Genomic DNA, 19,193 nt, shown 5'->3' with positions numbered 1-19,193 from the left:
AGTCTGATCGAGTGGACCGTGCGACTGGGAATGTGTAGCCTGGAGGAGGCTATAGGACCAGAATGGAGAAGCCAAGAGAGGGGGGTACCGAGGAGGCACATAGACTTTGAGCCCCAGGAAGCCTGGGAGGAGCTAACCTACCCCGATGCTGGTCAGTTCGCCTCCACTACATCCAGATCCACCCACTTCAATAATTCCATGCTCAGATTGGTGCAACTCTACTTAGGCTACAATTTACTGGGACAGAGTAATTCAGCTGCTAGAACGTCTATGACTGAATTGTACATGGTGTGGTGCGCAACTTACTGGATAGCCTACCAATGCCACCTGATAGCTACCCACCCAGCTAGGAACTTGTCCCTCTGCAACATACTAGGAGCCTTCGTGCGCAACAATATCATCATAACAGAAGACCTATCTCTGATGTACATGGTAGATGCTCCTGGCCTGTTCGATATACCCTTCTTCATCCGCACAAACTTGGTATACTACCGAGAAGGAGTACCCTAGTTCTACCCGATGGGAGAAGCCCCTGGTGGGAGGGCACAACAGGGCCAAGAGGGGCAAGCTGGGCAAATTAAACAAGCGCAAAGGCTGAGGTAAGAAAGTCTGGAGAGGGCAGTAACTGAGTTAGCGGAGGAGAATAGACAATCACGGACAGAGATGGCAAAGCTGACAACCCTGATGGAGAGCATACTGAAGGAATTGGCGAGAGGAAAGGAAAGCGCTGGAGCTGGAACAAGCGGACATGGAGCACAAAATGATGAACCCACCGAACCTGAGGAAGAAGAAGGTGATGAACAAGAGGAGACAAATGACAACCAACCGGAATCCACTGAAGAGGAACTAAAGGAACCACCTGCACAGACCCCTGCGCCAAGGAGGAGTAGGAGGAACGTCCCCCCCCAAACTGACCAGTTAGTTTTCTTTTTAATTTTTAGTTTTCTTTTATTTCTGTTTTTTTACTTTTGTTAAATAGGTAGAATTATGTGTATTTAAGGTGAGCAAACCCCATTCATAACACTTAGCCTATCTAATAGTCTAAGTGTGAGAAGTAAAGGGTTTGCTACTTCGGTGCATGTGTTTTGTTTATGTTTTCTTTGTGTTCTGTCATAAACATGTTTACTCACACTTAGCCTACTGCGTAGTCTAAGTGTGAGGAGTTTATATGTGTATATAACATGTTTTGTAATATTCTGTTCTGTTTTTTAATTCTATGTATATATCTGAAACTCTCCCACTTAGCCTATTACATAGCTTAAGTGTGAGAAGTTTTCAGATATAGTATGTGTTGTTATAAATGTATGTCTGTCATACTAGTCATTCCCATTTTTCACTTCACAACCCATATCTAGGGCAGACACTTGTGAAGAGAGAGGGGGGAGCAAATGGCCAGTATGACATGTATATATGTGTTACTTGAGTCAATGCATGTTAGTGTTTTTAGGGTTTGTTTAGGTCTAGGAATTATGTATTTTATGAATGGGCTTAAAACTCAACTGCCTCGAACTGGGGAGGGGAATTGAGGGAGATAAGGCATGCTGGAAAACAGAAACCACCCTCTCCAGTAACCCCTAGTCAGTATAGATGATGCAAGTATGAGGGAAAAACCCATCTCTTAAGTCAGACACGAAAGCCATCTTAAAAGGTGAGTTAGAAGCCCAAAGTGGAACTGCTTTCCACTAAATACTGAAAAAAAAAAGAGAGAGGCTACCACATGATGTCTAGGGCAAAGTGAACGCGTGTAGCAAACCCTGAAGGCAGTTGGAAACCCCCCATGAAAAAAAAAAAAATCCATCAGCCACTGGAACTGTGTGTGTGCAAGGCATAAGGCAAGGAGGCAACTGCCCAGGAGGACATACAAAAGAAACCATCTGAAGAAAAAAAGCAAAGAAAGAAAGAGAAAACCGATCTGGAAAAAAATCCAGATCCAAAAATATAAGAAGGTATAAGGGTGGCAAAGCCACAGAAAAGAAAATCGAAGAAAATGGTCGCAGATACTTGACCGCAAAAAGAGAAAGGAGGAAGAAGGAATAAGGGTGGCGAAGCCACAAGGAAGCTTCTGACCAGTTGGAAGCCAATGTCAGAAATTGTCCAGCCGAAGAAGAAGTCCTAGCCAGAAGCCCAAATGCACACAGTTCTCCCACATCGAAATAAGTAGTTAGTTTTTTATCCTTAGAGCCTTAGGAACAACCACCCCAAACATTATAAACCAATAGCCCCGTTACAAGCCTTAAAGACCTTCAGAAGCTGCACGTGGGACCTGAGTCCGAAGCATCTGTGGTTCAGCATTGAGAGAAAACAGTCCTAACATCCCCTATGAGGAATGAGTGACTGAGTGAACCCAGTGTTTGGCCTAGGATTGGGTGATCCTGACAAACGAATATACTGACTAGGGAGGAAAAAGGAGGCGGCGGAAGTTCAAGGCTGCCTAAGGATGGTTGAAAATATAGCATGTTCTATGTGTTTAAGTTAATTATATGTGTTATGTGTTTGTGTCGTTGTTTGATAAGTCATATTCTAAGCCTTGGTTACTGGTCAGTATGTCGTGAAATGCATGTGTTATCTGCAAAATAGTTGCTCAAGTGTGCAGGATTAATGGATCCAAGTCAGTAGGAGACGATTCAGGTGACGCAAGTGAAAAGAGAGCTAGAAGGGTGCAATACTGATCAGGATGCATGCCAGAGAAAAGGCTCGAGATGGAGAAGAAGGATAGCTGGAATGATCATTAACAAGGGCAGAAAAGTCAAATCGTGAAGGAAGTCTACCCTAAAAGCAAGGGCAAGCCTTCCTATAAAAGAAGCCACTTGGAGACAAAAAGAAGGAGAGTTCGGTTCGGAGTTTGAAAACTCTCGGTTCTCATACACACTTAGTAGAATTCTCTCTAGAAGATTAGTCCTTCAACATTATCCAATCTCTCGTTCCTCGCCACAGCTATGGTCACTTGACGTCCAAGAGTCTGCCGGAGAAATCATTGTTCTACGGTTCCAGCCAGTTTGCCGTAGTAGTATAGCAGTATCATCGCCCGGAGTGGCAAAACAATCGTTATTTTAGGGTTTTGCATGTTAGTCAGTAGAGGTAAACTGTAGTTCCGCCGTTCATCTTAAGTTTGAGCATTTTAATCGATGGATTTTGAGTTTGAAATTATGAATCTGAGTTTAGTCATGGAGTTTGTGTTCATATGATTTCTGTTAATGCTTGGTGAAGAAGAAAACGTCAAAATCAACTTTAGCCTTGGTCCACTTTTACTTTTTGAGTTACTTTTGCTTTTGTCCCCCACTTTTCAGTTGTATCTTCCGGACCTGTCAGAAAGCCAACCAGCCACCAGATATACCTTGATGTCTAAATTTCCTCTTTTTGTAACTATCTACTTTTCATATACCTCTGAGATACTTTGTCCCCTATTTTCACGAACACAACCATATGCCTGTTATTTTCATGCCTACTAGTCAGTAGAGTACCATCTTTATTTCTTGCCTAGGTAAAGTCTCAACCCAAGCATGGTAGCTAACCAAAAACACCCAGGAATGTCACCGCAGTTTTCCGAACGTGTCCATCCTTGTGGGATTCGACCCTTACCTCCATTATACTAATCAGTAGAAGTGGGTTGAGGAAACTTGTTTGAAACCAGGTTCCGGTTGTCGTGCCAACGACTCAGCTAGGTCGGGAATATTATCCTGATCAGTTGGATATACTCTTGCAGTTACACACTCGACCAAAACCTGCACCCTTTCATTCCCCAAATAGTAAAAGAGGCTTAGTAGAAGATAGACAATTGGTGATCATATTCCCCGTGTTCGACAACCTAGTACTGACCTTTAGCTATACTAGATCTACCCTGTATACTTGCAAGTATTTTTAGTGTTAATAAATACTGCATCAACCTCCATCACTTTTTCAATTAAATCATGAAATATAGCCATCATACATCTCTGAAAAGTAGTAGGAGCATTACACAAGCCAAAAGACATCTTCCTATAGGCATAAATACCATAAGGCCAAGTAAAAACAGACTTATGTTGATCTTCGGGAGCAATTGCAATTTGATTCTAACCAGAATAACTATCAAGAAAGCAATAGTAATCATATCCCCCTAGTCTATCAAGCATCTGATCAATGAAAGGTAATGGGAAGTGATCTTTCCAAGTGGCTGCATTTAACATCCTATAATCAATGCTAACCCTCTAACCTGTGGCTACTCTAGTGGCTATCATCTAACCATCTTGACCGGGCACTACAGTCATTCCTCCTTTCTTAGCTACTACTAGTGTAGGACTTACCCATTCACTATCAGATATGGCATATATAATCCTTATATCTAGTAACTTAATCACCTCTTTTCTCAATACATCTTGCATGATAGGATTAAGCCTACGTTGATTTTGAACGCGAGGTTTATGCCCTTCCTCATGTAAAATTTTATGCATGCATGTGGTTGAGCTAATTCCCTTCAAATCACTAATAGACCATCCTATCGCAGACTTATACTTGTTTAGCACGCACAACAGCTTCTCACACTCTGTTTCACTCAAAGAAGCAGACACCACAACTGGAAATGTATTATCTGGCCCTAGAAACGCGTACCTGAGATGATCGGGGAGTGGTTTCAGTTCTACCTTAGGCGGTCCTCGAGGTTTTCCCAGTGCTTTTTTCCTTTCTTCCTCTTCTTCAGGGGTGCATAGTGGTAAGAATGTATTCCCCTTTTGAGGGATTCTTTCAGGGAGCACCTCAAGTTCTGCAACCATAGCACAAACATTTGCATCACAAGTTGATAAATCAGCGTTAGGAGTGAAAGAGTTTATGAGACAAGATTCGAGGGGATCCTGAGTTTGATGATAGGTGACTTCCACTTCCCCCACACAGTCTGTGACGACTTGAATGACGCTACATTCTTGATAGCCTTCTGCCCCCTCTTTTCCATGGAATTTCAGTGCGTCGTAGATGTTGAAGGTGATGTTCTCATCATGTAGTTTCAATGTTAACTCCCCCTTCTGTACATCTATCATGGCTCCCCCGGTAGCTAAAAATGGCCTTCCAAGAATCAACGACACCTTCTTGTCTTCCTGCATGTCTAACACAACAAAATCAGCTGAGAAAATAAATTCTCCGACTCTTACGAAGACATCTTCCAGTACTCCCATTGGTGTAGTTGTGCTCCGATCCGCCATTTGCAAGGTAATTGAGATGGGCGGATGTTATCAACATCAAGTTTCCTGTAAAAAGACAAAGGCATCAAATTAATACTGGATCCAATATCACACAATGCTCTACCTTTCACATCATTCCCTAAAACACAAGATAAAGTAAAACTCCCTGGATCCTTGTGTTTAGTGGGTAGTCCCTTTTGGATGATAGCACTGTAGTTTTCTGTTAAGCCCATTGTCTCGTACTTTCCCCACTTTCTCTTCTTGGCTACCACATCTTTCAAAAAGTTGGCATAATTGGGTATTTGTTGCAGAGCTTCCACCAGTGGAATATTGATATGGACTTTGCTCATTGTTTCCAAGAATTTGGTAAACTGGGCGTCAAGCTTCTTGCTCTTCAATCGTTGAGGATATGGAATGGTGACGCTGTTGTGTAGTGGGGTGTCTGACTGCTGCCTCTCGGCCGGCGGACCGCCTCGATGAGGTGTGGCGGCCTCCGGGATTCCATCAGTGTCAGTTCCAGATTCTATCTCGACTTGCTGGGGAATAGCTGGCGGGCAGCCATGTTGTGGTGCAGCGGGCCGCTGCACGTCTTCGACAGCCTTGTAGCTAGGCGACTTTTCTGCCCCCCTTCTTCCCCTGTCTAGGTCTCCTGCCTCCGGAGGTTGATATGTGGTCCCGCTACGCAACTGCACAGCATGACACTTTCCTTTCGGGTTTATTTCTGGCAAGCTAGGAAGCGTGCCCGGAGTGTGTTTGCTCCCTATAGCTGTGGCTAGGATCCCAAGGTTGAATTCCAGCATCCCAACTTTCCAGAATGCTTGTATTTCTTTCCACGTTTTCAGCCTCTGATTTGTTACCTTTCTATGTTTCGAGAACTTCAGCAATGCAGATTTCTAACAGATCCTCCCAATTGGAGCGGGGTTGATCCTCCATACCTGCACACATTTCAGAATAATCATCAGAATAGTAGTCTTTTGCATCGTAGGAGTAATCAGAGCAGTCTGGGTTATAGTATGATCCCCCATGGTCGGGACTATAGCACTCTTCGTAGTATCCCCCTTGCTGCTCCTCATAGTAACCATATGGATTCTCCATGCCTGTGGAAAAATCCATTTTAAACAAAAATAAAATAAAATTAAAAATAAAAATAAAAATAAAATGAAAGCAATTAAAATCCAAAGTACTAAAATTGTCCGTTTGAAGATATCACTCCAAAGTGAGTTGTCTTCCCCGGCAACGACGCCAAAAACTTGATGCACTATTTTTTAGCACTAAATAAACCTGCAAGTATACAGAGTATATATAGTATAGCTAAAGGTCAGTACCGGATATCGAACACGGGGAAAACAAACACAAAGTGTATATCCTCTACTACTAAAACTCAATTACTATCTGGAGAACCGAGAGATTTTGAAAACTTTTGAAAACTGAAAATATTTAAAAGCAAATAACAACTATATGCAAATAAAACACAGAGATAAACGATAGAGATAAGGGGAATTCCAGAGATGTGCGTTCACAATTATGGTTATACAAATTCCAAACACAGAGAACGAGTCACCTAGCTTATGCTCATGCGATACAAACGTTGATTACAATATTAGGGTTGTCAATCCTAACTGTAGCGTCTACTAAGTGGATCTAACTCGCTAGAACTCTCTCACAGTTATGAAGCAAGTTATATTAAATCATACATAATTGTGTCACTCAATCATGTAGCATCACGAATACTTAGGGAAGAATCAAAGTAAAAACAAAACGGATATTAAATAGAAAACTTGAATTGTATAACCAAAGTCGTTACTAATACATCCCTAGAATCCTATGAGTTTAGTTACATATAATGAAATAAGCTAAACACATATATTGAAGGGAAGACAATTTGAACATATAACTAAAGCAAATAAAACCCGTAGGTTGAATCCTTTTTGTTCTTGATGTTCTTGAAATCTTTCTTCAACTCCTTGCACAATGACGTACTCTAGCTTTTAATCTCTGGAAATTTATGTTGCAAAAAGAACCTCTAATTTGATGAAGCTTGAGGTCCTAGTTATAAGGGAAAGTCAATCCTCATTGTAGAAGGAAAAGATCTTCAAAATATGGTATATCTTGGAGCAGAACTAGGGCAATTCGGATTCGCCGCCTTCCTCCGGCGGGCCGCCGCACCTTGGACGACGGACGCCGCGTTGCAGCCAGAGTCTCGGTACCTTCAGCGGCGGGACACCGCATGACCTCTGGTGGTCGTCGTGCGAGACTCGTTTCCAAGCGTAAATTTCCGAGGCGGGCTGCTACATAACACTGACCGCCGGGCGCCGGCGGTCGCCGTACACATTGTGGCAGTCGCCGGTCGCCGTCTGAACTCCAGATTTCTAGACTTTGCGTTTTGACTCCCTTTTTTGGCTCAAATATGCACACTTCTCACAAAACATGTCAAAATACCAAAATGTATAAAATATGCAATTATTGGACATGTAGAGTGACTTTGACATAAAAAAATGGACCAAATAATGGTCTTAAAATAGTGTGAAATCCGAGCGTATCACAGCTGCCAACAAGCACCTTCAGGATGTAGAGTTCGTGGAAGGCGACATGGTGTTTCTTAAGTACCGTCCTCACCGGCAGTCCACACTTTTCTCAACGCCAAACAGGAAGCTGGCTCTTTGTTTTTTCGGGCCTTTTCGGGTGGGAGAACGAATTGGCAACACTGCCTATCGTTTGGAACTACTGGCTGACTCTCGGATCCACCCGGTGTTTCACGTCTCGCTGCTGAAACGAGCGATAGGTTCGAAGGTGCCAGACCAAAACTTACCAATGTCTCTGTTGGACGCAGATCCCTCTGTACTTACAGAGTAGGTGTTGGACCGACGTTCGATGACTCGGGATGAAGAGACGCACGATCAAGTCTTGATTCAGTGGCTCGGGCAGATATGCAGGGTCAATTTCCTCATTTCTGCCTTGTGGACAAGGCTTCTTCGACGGCCGGGGCAGTTGATACGCGCTGGAGGGTGTACAAGCGCGGAAATAGGGAGGTAGTTTGGCCCAATCAAATGGCTGAGTAAAAGAAGTCAAAGCTAGAAGATCTCGATAGTAGTTAGTTGTTATTTCCTTATTTATTGTTGCACCTTTTTAGCTTTATTTGTTATTGAAAGCCTTATATATTGGGGAACCGAGAAGTGAGAAATCATCTTGGAAACTCAGTATTTTGGGCGTTTAGCGCAGGCCTCCTGGTGAGGAGTTTATTTCCAGAGTCTTTCTTTATCATTCCAGTTAATCAATAAAGCCGAGTTCTCTTTCCCCTTTATTTATTGGTTTACTTTGTCTTTGTCAGAATATATTGAGTTCTCCTCTACTGATTATCTTGAGCACTCCTTGTGCTCTTGCAATTCGGGGCCTTTCCTCTATCAGTTGTGATATTTTTTAATGTGGATTCTTGATACGATCCTATATCATAGGATATCCAAATTATTACCTAGTTAATTCACCATATCTTTCCAATTTATATTTAGATATTAGTTTCTTATTCAATAAGTTAGGATAGTAGTATTCTAGTATTATAAATAGGAGAGACGGGTAATGATAAAATGTAAACTCTATATATTGTACGAACTCCAAACTCTTCAACACAATGTCAATATATCGTCAATACAATAATACAGTTTAAAATTTTAAGATTTTGATCTCAACACGGCGTCAATTAATGACACTGTGTTGATATTTTCTGTTGATGTTATATTGTCTTCCGTTGACATTTTCTAACTGTCCAAATCATAGTTTTGAGTTTGTACAATACATAAAGTTTATATTTCATTACATCTCTAGGAGAGATTATATCATTTTATTATTCAATCAATGAAATCATATGTTTAGCAAATTGGCTTGAGTATCACAAACTCTAATTATTTATCGCTGCCGACGAGATTGAATTTCCCGTTCAGCTCTTCTTACGGAGATCACCACCGACCAAAGCACTTGGGCGCCAGATTAATCGACGGATTTCTTGTTTCTGTGCTCCACCCGGAGAACCAATTGTTTAAGAGGAAAACCCCTCTTAACAACGAGTTCTTTCATAATTCTCTCACCCTACCACCATCTCGAATCAAAGCTACGCCGCTGCGCGACTGAAACTAGTCCGCGCACAGCAACTGCTTTGGTTGCCAAGTCCCACCTGTCCGCCGAGCTCTAGCCGCCAGACACCCTACTCCTGTTTCATCCATAACCCAAATCTCACCAATCAATTAAAAAAGAAGAGACCTTCTTCACCAAAAAAAAAAAGAAAAAATAGCACCGACCTCCTCCTTCTTCGCAAAAAAGACGCACTTCAATCCTTATTAGTTATGTGTATTCACAACCAATATCAGCCCCCCACACCTGATGCACCCTATTATTGCAAAACTTGATAGCCTATGAGACATGATTTGAATCCCGTATGGAAGCAGCAGATTGACGCATTGACAACCTCCGTCCATCCACTCAGCCCGAGCCAAAACCACCCTACGTCTCACGCCACTTGGATCCACCTGATCATCGCTTACGGACAAGATACCCGTCCATTGGGTGCCGCGATCGTGCGCAGGATGCGTGGCCTCAACACCGCATCGGATATGTCTAGAGGGACCACCTATTTGATCGTGAAGATCAACAAATCCAGTTAGGGTTCGATCGCCACTCAATTCACGCAATGCAGCCGCACCGCCCGACGTGCTAGGACCCACCGACGCAGCAGCTGGACCGCGGCTACCCGGCCTTCGATCACCGGTCCCGACGCGCGAAGACATGCTAGGTCCGACCTCACCATCACCATCAAGAGGAGGTGCAAGCACTGCGAGGCCAGTCCGCCTGCTACCAGCCCCGCCACACCATTGACCAGCCACTGCACTTGATCCTCCCGCCGCGGGACCTGTATAGTCAGCCCGCACGTGTGACCTATCAGACCCCGTACTAGAGATTTGTATGTGATGATCTATGTTGGGGGAGAAGGTCATCTCTCTCTCATAATAGGTATATTGAGTGCTCAATGCTAAGTCCAGTGAAGAAGAAGAAAGCTACTCCTGGTCTTCGTTCGCTTGGGAGTCATTGTGAACCAGATTACCAAGTTAGTGTTGGAATAAGGGAGCAAGAAGGAGATGAAACGTCTGATTCGTCGAGTTTAGATGAGTAGATTGCAAATTCATGTGTTGAAGCCAGAGTTTTCGACTGCGTTTGTGATCATGGTACGGGCGAAGAGGAGCTTGGTGATTTCAAGGACTCCATATCAGAGACAGCAGCAAAGAAAACCGGGGATCGTGATGCTGACAGTTTGGAGGATCTGTATCAAATGTTTCCATTAGATTTCCTAATGATAAACATGGATCTAGGGAACGTAGAGATACCAGCCCCGACGACCAACCAGTTTTATATTGTGAGGATACCTACCTGACGTGCAGCCCCGAAATGAGTAAGGAAAAGGAGGAAGATGAATTGTTAGACGATGAATAGGGGGACGATTCTACTGACGAAGGGAAGAAGGCCGTCGACTCATCCAATGTTTTTCGAGTGCCATCCGAAAATGATGTTGGGAATGTTGGGGTGAAAATGGAGGTGCGATGTTGAGAAAATTTTCCAAATATTCGTTGGGTGTTGATGAAATGAAATTTACATTTGATTCGGTGTTTGATGAAAAGAGTGGTGATCTTCTTGATCCAACACAATGAGAGTTCAAGATAAAGGATGGGGTACGAAATGGATCTGCATTTGCTCGAATACAGCGACCGTGCACATTTACATTTGATCCCGGAGGAGATAAATCGCCAAAGCTTCTTCTTTCAACTGTTTGTTGCTTCATGGTTTCCACCTTGAGGAAAATGTGGATTTCAATCGGGGGGAGGGGGGGTTGATACGATCCTATATCATATGATATCCAAATTATTTAGTTGCCTAGTTGATTCACCATATCTTTCCAATTTATATTTAGATATTTGTTTCTTATTCAATAAGTTAGGGTGGTAGTATTTAGTATTATAAATATGAGAGATTATATCATTTTATCATTCCATCAATGAAATCATATGTTCATCCTCGCGTTCAGCTCTTCTTCCGGAGATCACCGCCGACCCAAGCACTTGGGTGCCGGATTAATCAACAGATTTCTTTTTTCTGTGCTCTACCCGAAGAACCGATTGCTTAAGAGGAAAACCCCTAGTTGATACGAGCATATTTCATCAGTTGTTAAGAGTTAAGTGTAAGTAGTGTTAGTGGAGAGTGAGCTCCATATCAGTAGTAGCGTAGTGTAATGGTAAAAGTTGTAAATACAGTAACTTATAAGGGTGATATGTTGTTTAATTATTACAGAAAGTTCATACTTTTAAGGGACAGATTAATAATGAAATAGTTCATACTTTTCAGGGACGGATGATGTATTATTTTATTATGACTATAAAGGTATATTAAAGACACATTTTGATGTATTAAAGAGTGAAAGAGCTAGATTGAAGATGAATAAAAGAATGAGAAAGTATAACTTGAAAATAAAGAAGACCTAATGAATATATTGAACTTTAATTGAAATTAAGAACACATGATGGCATATGGAATCGATATTATGCGATTATTTTAGATTTGCTAATTTCTAGCCCACTGCCATCATCAAATAAAAACATGCATACGAATTCACTCAAATCGACATTGCATTGTAGTAGTATTATGTGAACTAACACATATATTAGTAATACCACTATCATAGTTTTACTTGTCATTTTAATTTGTTTATTTTGTCATCTTGACTTTCTTTCCTTTTTTTTCACTTTAAGTTCTAACTCACTGGCATTCAATTTTCCTTTGATCTTCTCATTCATTTATTTTACATATGTTTATTACTGTCATTAATTCAAATGCAGTCCAAAGAAATCTATATTGGCAATGAAAAACGTCGAGAAATTGAAAACAAAACAAGACATAGAATACAGAGTGAGAGAGTGGAGTTCATATATTTCCCACATCTAGGCGCTTGTAAAGCTCGACTGGAAGTCTCGGGTTAGGAATAGCCTCGAGAGGCTTCCCCATATAAGTAACCGTTCCAGGTTGCTCCATCGTGTCAATGTCATCGACCCCATGAGGAAGAATCCACGTGAAGTGGTGCAACATGTGTCCCAGCAACGAAGTCACCAGGGTTATACCAAGTTGTGCCCCGGGGCAAATCCGTCTCCCGGACCCAAAGGGTAGTAGCCGGTAGTCGGTGCCCTTCACATCAACATCCTCCTCTTGAAACCGCTCCGGCCTGAACTGAAGAGGGTCTTTCCACACGGCCGGATCCCGAGCAATGGCCCACACGTTCACGTTCACGGTGGAGCCTTTTGGGACATCGTAGCCCCCGATCTTGACATCCGTGCTCGCCTTGTGGGGGAGCATCAGGGGCGTGGGAGGGTGCATCCTGTAGCACTCCTTAGTCACACACTGCAAGTAAGGGAGGTTCGAGATGTCGCCCTCCGTCATGACACGGCCTTGTCCTATCACGCGATCCAGCTCTTCTTGTGCCTTGTGTTGCACCCGAGGGTTCCTCACCAGCTCCGCCATGGCCCACTCCACCGTTATGGCAACTGTGTCTAAACCCGCGGAGATCATATCCTGCGATGTTCGAACCAATCAAAACTCGTCCAGGGACAGAGGAAGAGGAAAAACTGAAGATTTCACATAGTACTAAAAATCAATCAGATTTATTTTGTAGTTCAATGGTGAAATTGTACCTGATCAAACTTATGGTACTTTAGGAATGATAAATGATACTTCTCTATTTCATTAAAAATGAAATGTTGTCCTTTTTTGCTGTCCCATTAAAAATGAGACGTTTCCTAAAATAGAAACAACGACATCTCTACTTTTCCCTCTCTTTTACTTTCCTCTCTCTTTATTAACTTACAAAACAATACTACATAAAATTTTGTGTCGAAGACCAAATGTTTCATAATTATTGAGACGGAGGGAGTATAAAAATAAAGAGTGGCAAAGAAATTAATACTACCTCTGTCCCACTCTATGTAGAACATTTCTCATTCGACACAAGATTTTATATAGTGTTGTTTTGTGACTAAGTGGAGATAATAAAGTAAGAGAGAGGAAAAAAGTAGAGCAAGTGATGTTTCTATATTTTGAAATTTGTCATATAGAGTGAGATATTACAAAAAGAAAAATATGTCACTTAAAGTGAAACATGAATAGTAGTATTAAATAAAAATGTTATAGAAGAATCCAGATTCAAAATGAACAAATTCAAACTTGAAAATTTCTTATTCTCAAATAATGAGGAGCAAGGTGAAAATAAAAATATATGTATAGAAGTGCAAAAGGGCATTTTTTCAAGAAGAAAATGATGAGTACTTAATCCAAGGCGGACAATATTAGAATAGTGATAGATAATCATCCAACTCACCCAAAGGAGGCCAATGACAGTGTCTTCACTCAGTTGGTACTCCTCTTGGAGTGTGAGCAAAGCGTCTACGAAATGGTTCTTGCTGCTGCCGGTGTTCCGGCGAGCGAGGGTGTGCTCTGCCATGATCTTCTTCGTGAAGCTATCGGTACGAGCGTTGTGTGCGTCCAGGGCAGCGTTCTCGTTCTTGAAGAAGATGCTGAACCACGCCGGGAGAAACTCCGCAATTACGGATTTCTTGGTGCCGGATTTGAGTGAGCTGTCGAGTATGTTCTTCAATTCTTGGCCCTGTTCATCAATCACGCCATTACTGTCTATGAATCGCTTCCCGAATGTTAGCCTTGTTATGTGCAAGAATGCCATCGTGCTCAAGTACTCACGCACCACCACTTCTTTTCCCTTGTTTTCTGCCAATATATATCAACAAACAAGAAGTTTTTACCATAGTGATGAACAAATTTACATGGACTTTTTACATGTTTTGGACGAAGAGGTGTAACTAAATGCAAACTTTATATATTCTACAAACTCTAAAATATGATTCGGACCGTTAGATTTCAAGATTTGATTTTAATAGATGACAAATAGCTTTAATAGAAGCTTTAATAGAAAATTTCAACACAACGCCAACATTGTCAATCGATTAACATTGTGCTGACATTTATGTTGATTTTGCCATCTATTGACTTCAAACCTTGAAATCTAACGGTCTAGATCATAGTTTGAAATTTGTAGGAATAAATCATACTCCCTCCGTCCACCATTTAAAGAATCATTTTGACTCGTCACATGTTTTAAGAATTTGTTTGACTTCGGAAGAAAAAGTAAAGGGAGAAAATGAGTGGAATGTGGGACACATCTAAAGTATTAGTTTTATATTGGATTATGAGTGTAAAAGTTAGTGGAATATAGAGTCTGCATACTAAATATAGAATAAAGTGAATGGTTCCATAAATTGTGGACAATCCAAATGGCAAAATGACTCTTTAAATGGTGGACAGATGGAGTAGTTTGGTTTGAAGTCTATAGGAAAGTTTAGATTATAGTGTGGAATTTGTAGAAAAAAAATCATAGTTTGAAATTTGTTAAAAGATATAGAAAAAAATCTGCATGTCGATGTGGGATAAGAATATATAGATGATAACCTTTTAAGGGAAAAGGTATGACAGAATCATTAACAAGTCGATGTAGGACAAGAATAATGGATTCAAGAATCACTAACCAGGCTTGGAGCAGTCCTTGAAAATGGACTCGACCATGGCGGTGACCTCGTCTTCTCGAATAGGGCGGAGTCCCTCGAGGCGCTTTGCCGAGAAGAGCTCGAGAGTGCAGAGCTTCCTCACCTTGACATAGTGAGGGCCATAGTCGGCCCAAATCAAATCCATGCCATTCTTGCTGAACTTGTTGATCTGCCTTGTGCGGTTGCGGTTCGCGAGCTGCAGATCGTTGTCCTTGAGCACCTCCTTCGCCAGCGCCGCCGTGTTGACCACCACCTTGAGGTGGGACCCGAGGTACACGGAGAAGATGGGGCCGTATTTCTCCGACCACTCTGTGAAGCACCGCACCAGCACCGGCTTTATGTCTGGCAGGTTGCCCACGATGGGCCGTGGCCGCGGCCCTGGCGGCAGCTTGTAGCGGAGGCAGCTAAAGAGCTTGTTCGCGAGGATGAGGATGAGGACGAGGACGAGGACGAGAAGCGCCATTTTCGCTTGGGGTAGTGTGCTGTCTGTTAATGTATAGTACTAATTAATATAGTAGTGTAGTGTACTTATTATTGTCTGTGGGATTTAAAAATATATTATGAGATGATAAATTAATTAATATATAATGTAGAGATCTCAAACTTGAGTTTAGTCTGGTAGTACTATTTTTTCAAATTAAATGATGAAAATATAAAAGAATGGATATTAAAGGAAAGAATGTCGAAATTGAGGTTCGGCAAAATTGGGAATTAACAAAATCGGAATTTAAACAATTTTTTTACCTCGAAATACAATGCATTTTAGATTTGAAACAATGTGAGTTTGATTTTTTATCGTAAAATTGACTATAAGAAAACCTATAATTACTTGTCTACTGTTTCCGATATGATGAGAATTTCAAGTTCATAGTAATACTTTTTTATCTTAAGAAAAACGTTGTATTTTATGACTAAGGAAACATATTATGATTTGTCCAGTCTTGCCCACATGGTGAGAATTTCAAGATCATATATACTAATACTTTTTAGCAACAATAACGTGCCACGTTAATGGCACATCCAATATTTATATATATACTTGTAAAAAGTAGTACATCCCAACTATCGACCTTAAACCGATTCAAAGCATGGGGTATTAATTTGGATCACTCTATATGAAAGGTAACGATTGATAAAAATTAAAACCCTAATTAAAAAAATTTACAGGAACCAAAACATATCCTTTCAATTTATTAATCTAACATTTAATCTTGTAAATAATTTATTTATCATTTTATGTCTTGTAAATAATTTATTTATAATTTTATGTTTTCTCCTTTAGTAAAACTGTATCAAAAACACTTTCAATCGTATATCCCCTTTGTCCTATAGAAATAGGTCATTTGGGATGACACGGATTTTAATACGTAATTGATAAAATAAGAGAAAGTGAGAACTAAAGTATGTATATAGTCATGAAACTAATAGGACAATATAAAGTAAAAATCCCAAACTTAAACCTAATAAACTTTTGGAATAATTTCATACTGAAATTGAATTAAGCATCCATCGAAAGAGTTAGGTCTAGACTTGGCACGAATTGGAGAATAGAATGGTAGGTTAAGATTTTGTGTGTTATTTTATAAGAAAATCCCACTTACCAATTTTCTGTATTTTATATTTAATTTAGTAAATAATAACTAATTGTTTTATGAATAAATGAAACTAAATTTAAACGCGCCACTAAAGATTCGAAACTGGGAAACTTTCCTCAATATTTTTGGCCTATATTTCTTTTATTGAAGTTTTTTATTCAAATATAATTTATTTTTCAATGTATACAAAAATAAAGTGTTCCTCGCCTTTAATGTTTTATTTTCTTGTTCCAAATAACTATTCTTTTATTTTAATATACCATCAAAAATATTAAAAATTGAAATTATTTAAAGAATATATAACAAAGTTTAAATTATGGTCATTCTTTATTACTCGTGTAGATTTTTTTTGTGAAATCAAATACTATAAGTATCATTTTGATAGTATATTAATTGATCGTGGCTATAGCTTAGATTCTTTTTAGAATATTAATTAATTAATATGGCATAAAAAAAGGTGGAGGGCATGACCATCTTCATTATCTTCTATACTAAAAGAGCAACCTGCCAATGAGTTCCAAAAATTGACATGAATATGATGTCCAAAAATTGGGATAGACGGTGGGAGGTCGAGCAATAATTTTAGGAAGACCAAAGGCATCATGACATGAACCAATCGATTTCCCAACTTGAATATGTGGCAGAGAGTCAAGAGAGGAGCACCAAACGATGAGTGTCGATTTGGCATATATTATGGATGTTATGGAAAATCTAAACTCTCTGTTTTCCGCCACCTCCATCTGAGTGAAATATTCCATTCGTTCCATATTAATAGAGTCATTAGTTTATATTTGGCAAAACTTAATTCTCCATTTTACTTTATTCTCTTTTCATCTCTTTTACTTTATTCTCTCTTACTTTATTCACAAACCATTTAACACACTATTCTTAAACTCTGTGCCGAAAAAAAATGTCTCTATTAACAAGGAATGGAGAGAGTATTAAGAACGGCAAGTTAAAGACGTTAAATAAGTGTTTATTTGGAGATAACCCAACATTGATATTTTTATTTTTCGTACTTTATTGTTGAAGTTTGTTTGGTTTTACTTTTACGTTTTGTTTTTGAGCCATTGCATATATTTGGAGATAACCCAACAAGGATAGTAAACACGGCTGATCGCGACCAGGGGAGGGTTAAAGAGGCGGGAAAGAAAGGGGAAAACAACAAAACTCGATATAAATGGGTATAGTTCGAATAAAATCAGAGTATTATCTCAACAATCAACAACTCAAAAAGAATAATATCTCTTCAACACATGAACTCAAAATGTATACTCCCTCCGTTCCACAGTAATAGAGGCATTTCATTTTCTGCACTCGTTTTGAAAAAATGATATTAAATAGTTAAAGTGCATAGAGAGTAAAGTAAGAGAGAGAATAGTATAGAGAAGAGTCTTATCTGCAATATTATCTCTCTTACTTTACTTTTTCTCCAATTTAACTATTTTTAATTATTTTTTCAAAATGAGTGCGCAAAATGAAATGTCTCTATTAATGTGGAACAGAGGGAGTACTATTTAGCGGAAGCAATTTGAGAGTAGAATAATGTCATGTATGAAGACACAACATATTCCGAACATTTGATAGACATCTTCTTCACTTTTACGCTCAACACCCACCGCGCTCGTCACCGCTCAACCTGCACATTTTTTTAAAACAAATGCAGGGTTGAGTACTTAATGCACTCAGTGGACTCATGCCGAAAACATTTTTATAAAAATTGTAATCACGCCATTAACGAGTGACCTCGGGGTTTTAACTTTGAAAGGGCCCGAGTCACTAAAACATTTCACCAACCTCAACATCATCAACATCACCATACCATATCTGAACTACATGACAAGGAATGTGGCCACATTCCAAGTCGCTAGACCGGCCAACTCAAAGAGATAGCGCACGATCTACTGGGTGTACACGCCTGAGTAGGGACTCACTCCCTAGTTAGACCCGAATTCGATTAACCATACATGGAAAAAGCCACTTCAGATAGGTCCCACAGCATCACAAAAAAATATGTCATGACAAACATATCTCCCATCATTTCAAATATAACATGCTTAGGACATAGTCCTTATTTAAAAAGAAAGTCCACCTCGTTCACTTAAAATCCTCAACTTGTCTTTCCATTCCGTTCTCAAATAGTGTGCAAATGAAATCACCCCTTTTGAAATAGCATGATATGTAAGAAAAGAATTAGACTTTGCAAAGCGATACTTAATTAAAATAATGCATGCATCCTATGTGCGTGCGCTAAATTTATCCTTGTTCTTCCGTAGAGAAACTCCATATATTAGAACCCAGTCCAACGACAGATTTGGATATAATAAATCAGATTAATCAATTACACACAAAATTCCCAAACATCACTTATTTGTCGATCATCACTAAACTGAAATATACCAAGTATTTAAACTCGCAACATTTTAAATTCCAATTATTTAATAAACTAGATCAGCCCAAACTTATTTGGTCAGTCCAATTAAACAAGACTAAAGAAAGAAGAAGGAACAGTAACTTAATATACCCTTGCCCACCAACGTATCGAACTCTCTTTCAATCTCAACCCATCAACTCTCGCTCTATCTCAAACCTCTCCACTCTCTGTCACTATCCAAATCACACTCTTTCCCTTTAGCCAATTTTTCTGCAATTCTCCGAAACAGAAACAATCACAACTCCCATCTCTCTTTCTCCACTCCCTCATGCTCACGCTCTCGCCCTCTTCCATTCCCAATTCAACAAAACTCAGTCGAAGTCGTTGTCTCCACCGCCGTTGCCGACGCATCAGCCGGTCAGCCGCTGCTGATTGCTCG

General features: G+C 40.2%; 2 protein-coding genes across 2 annotated transcripts; both read right to left on the bottom strand.

Annotated features, from left to right (window-relative positions):
• Nucleotides 1-5,113: 5,113 nt before the first annotated feature.
• Nucleotides 5,114-5,947, bottom strand: LOC148927548 (uncharacterized). The gene has a single exon (XM_089056639.1). It carries the CDS (start codon nt 5,945-5,947, stop codon nt 5,114-5,116), a length of 834 nt encoding a protein of 277 aa, XP_088912765.1.
• Nucleotides 5,948-12,014: 6,067 nt separating this feature from the next.
• LOC125192111 (cytochrome P450 98A2-like) lies at nt 12,015-15,264 on the bottom strand. Its single transcript, XM_048089567.2, has 3 exons — nt 14,768-15,264; nt 13,549-13,952; nt 12,015-12,746 (listed from the first exon to the last, which is right to left on the bottom strand). The coding sequence occupies exons 1-3, from the start codon at nt 15,246-15,248 to the stop codon at nt 12,105-12,107; spliced, it is 1,527 nt and encodes a 508-aa protein (XP_047945524.2). The 5' UTR covers nt 15,249-15,264; the 3' UTR covers nt 12,015-12,104.
• Between the last annotated feature and the right edge of the window lie 3,929 nt (nt 15,265-19,193).

Source organism: Salvia hispanica, chromosome 4 (genome assembly GCF_029641045.1).
Source record: "Salvia hispanica isolate PSC_SH4W2 chromosome 4, Shi_PSC_v1, whole genome shotgun sequence".
NCBI classification, from domain to species: domain Eukaryota; kingdom Viridiplantae; phylum Streptophyta; class Magnoliopsida; order Lamiales; family Lamiaceae; genus Salvia; species Salvia hispanica.
The sequence above is the reverse complement of the archived record's forward strand: the minus strand, read 5'-3'. Positions and strand labels throughout refer to the sequence as shown.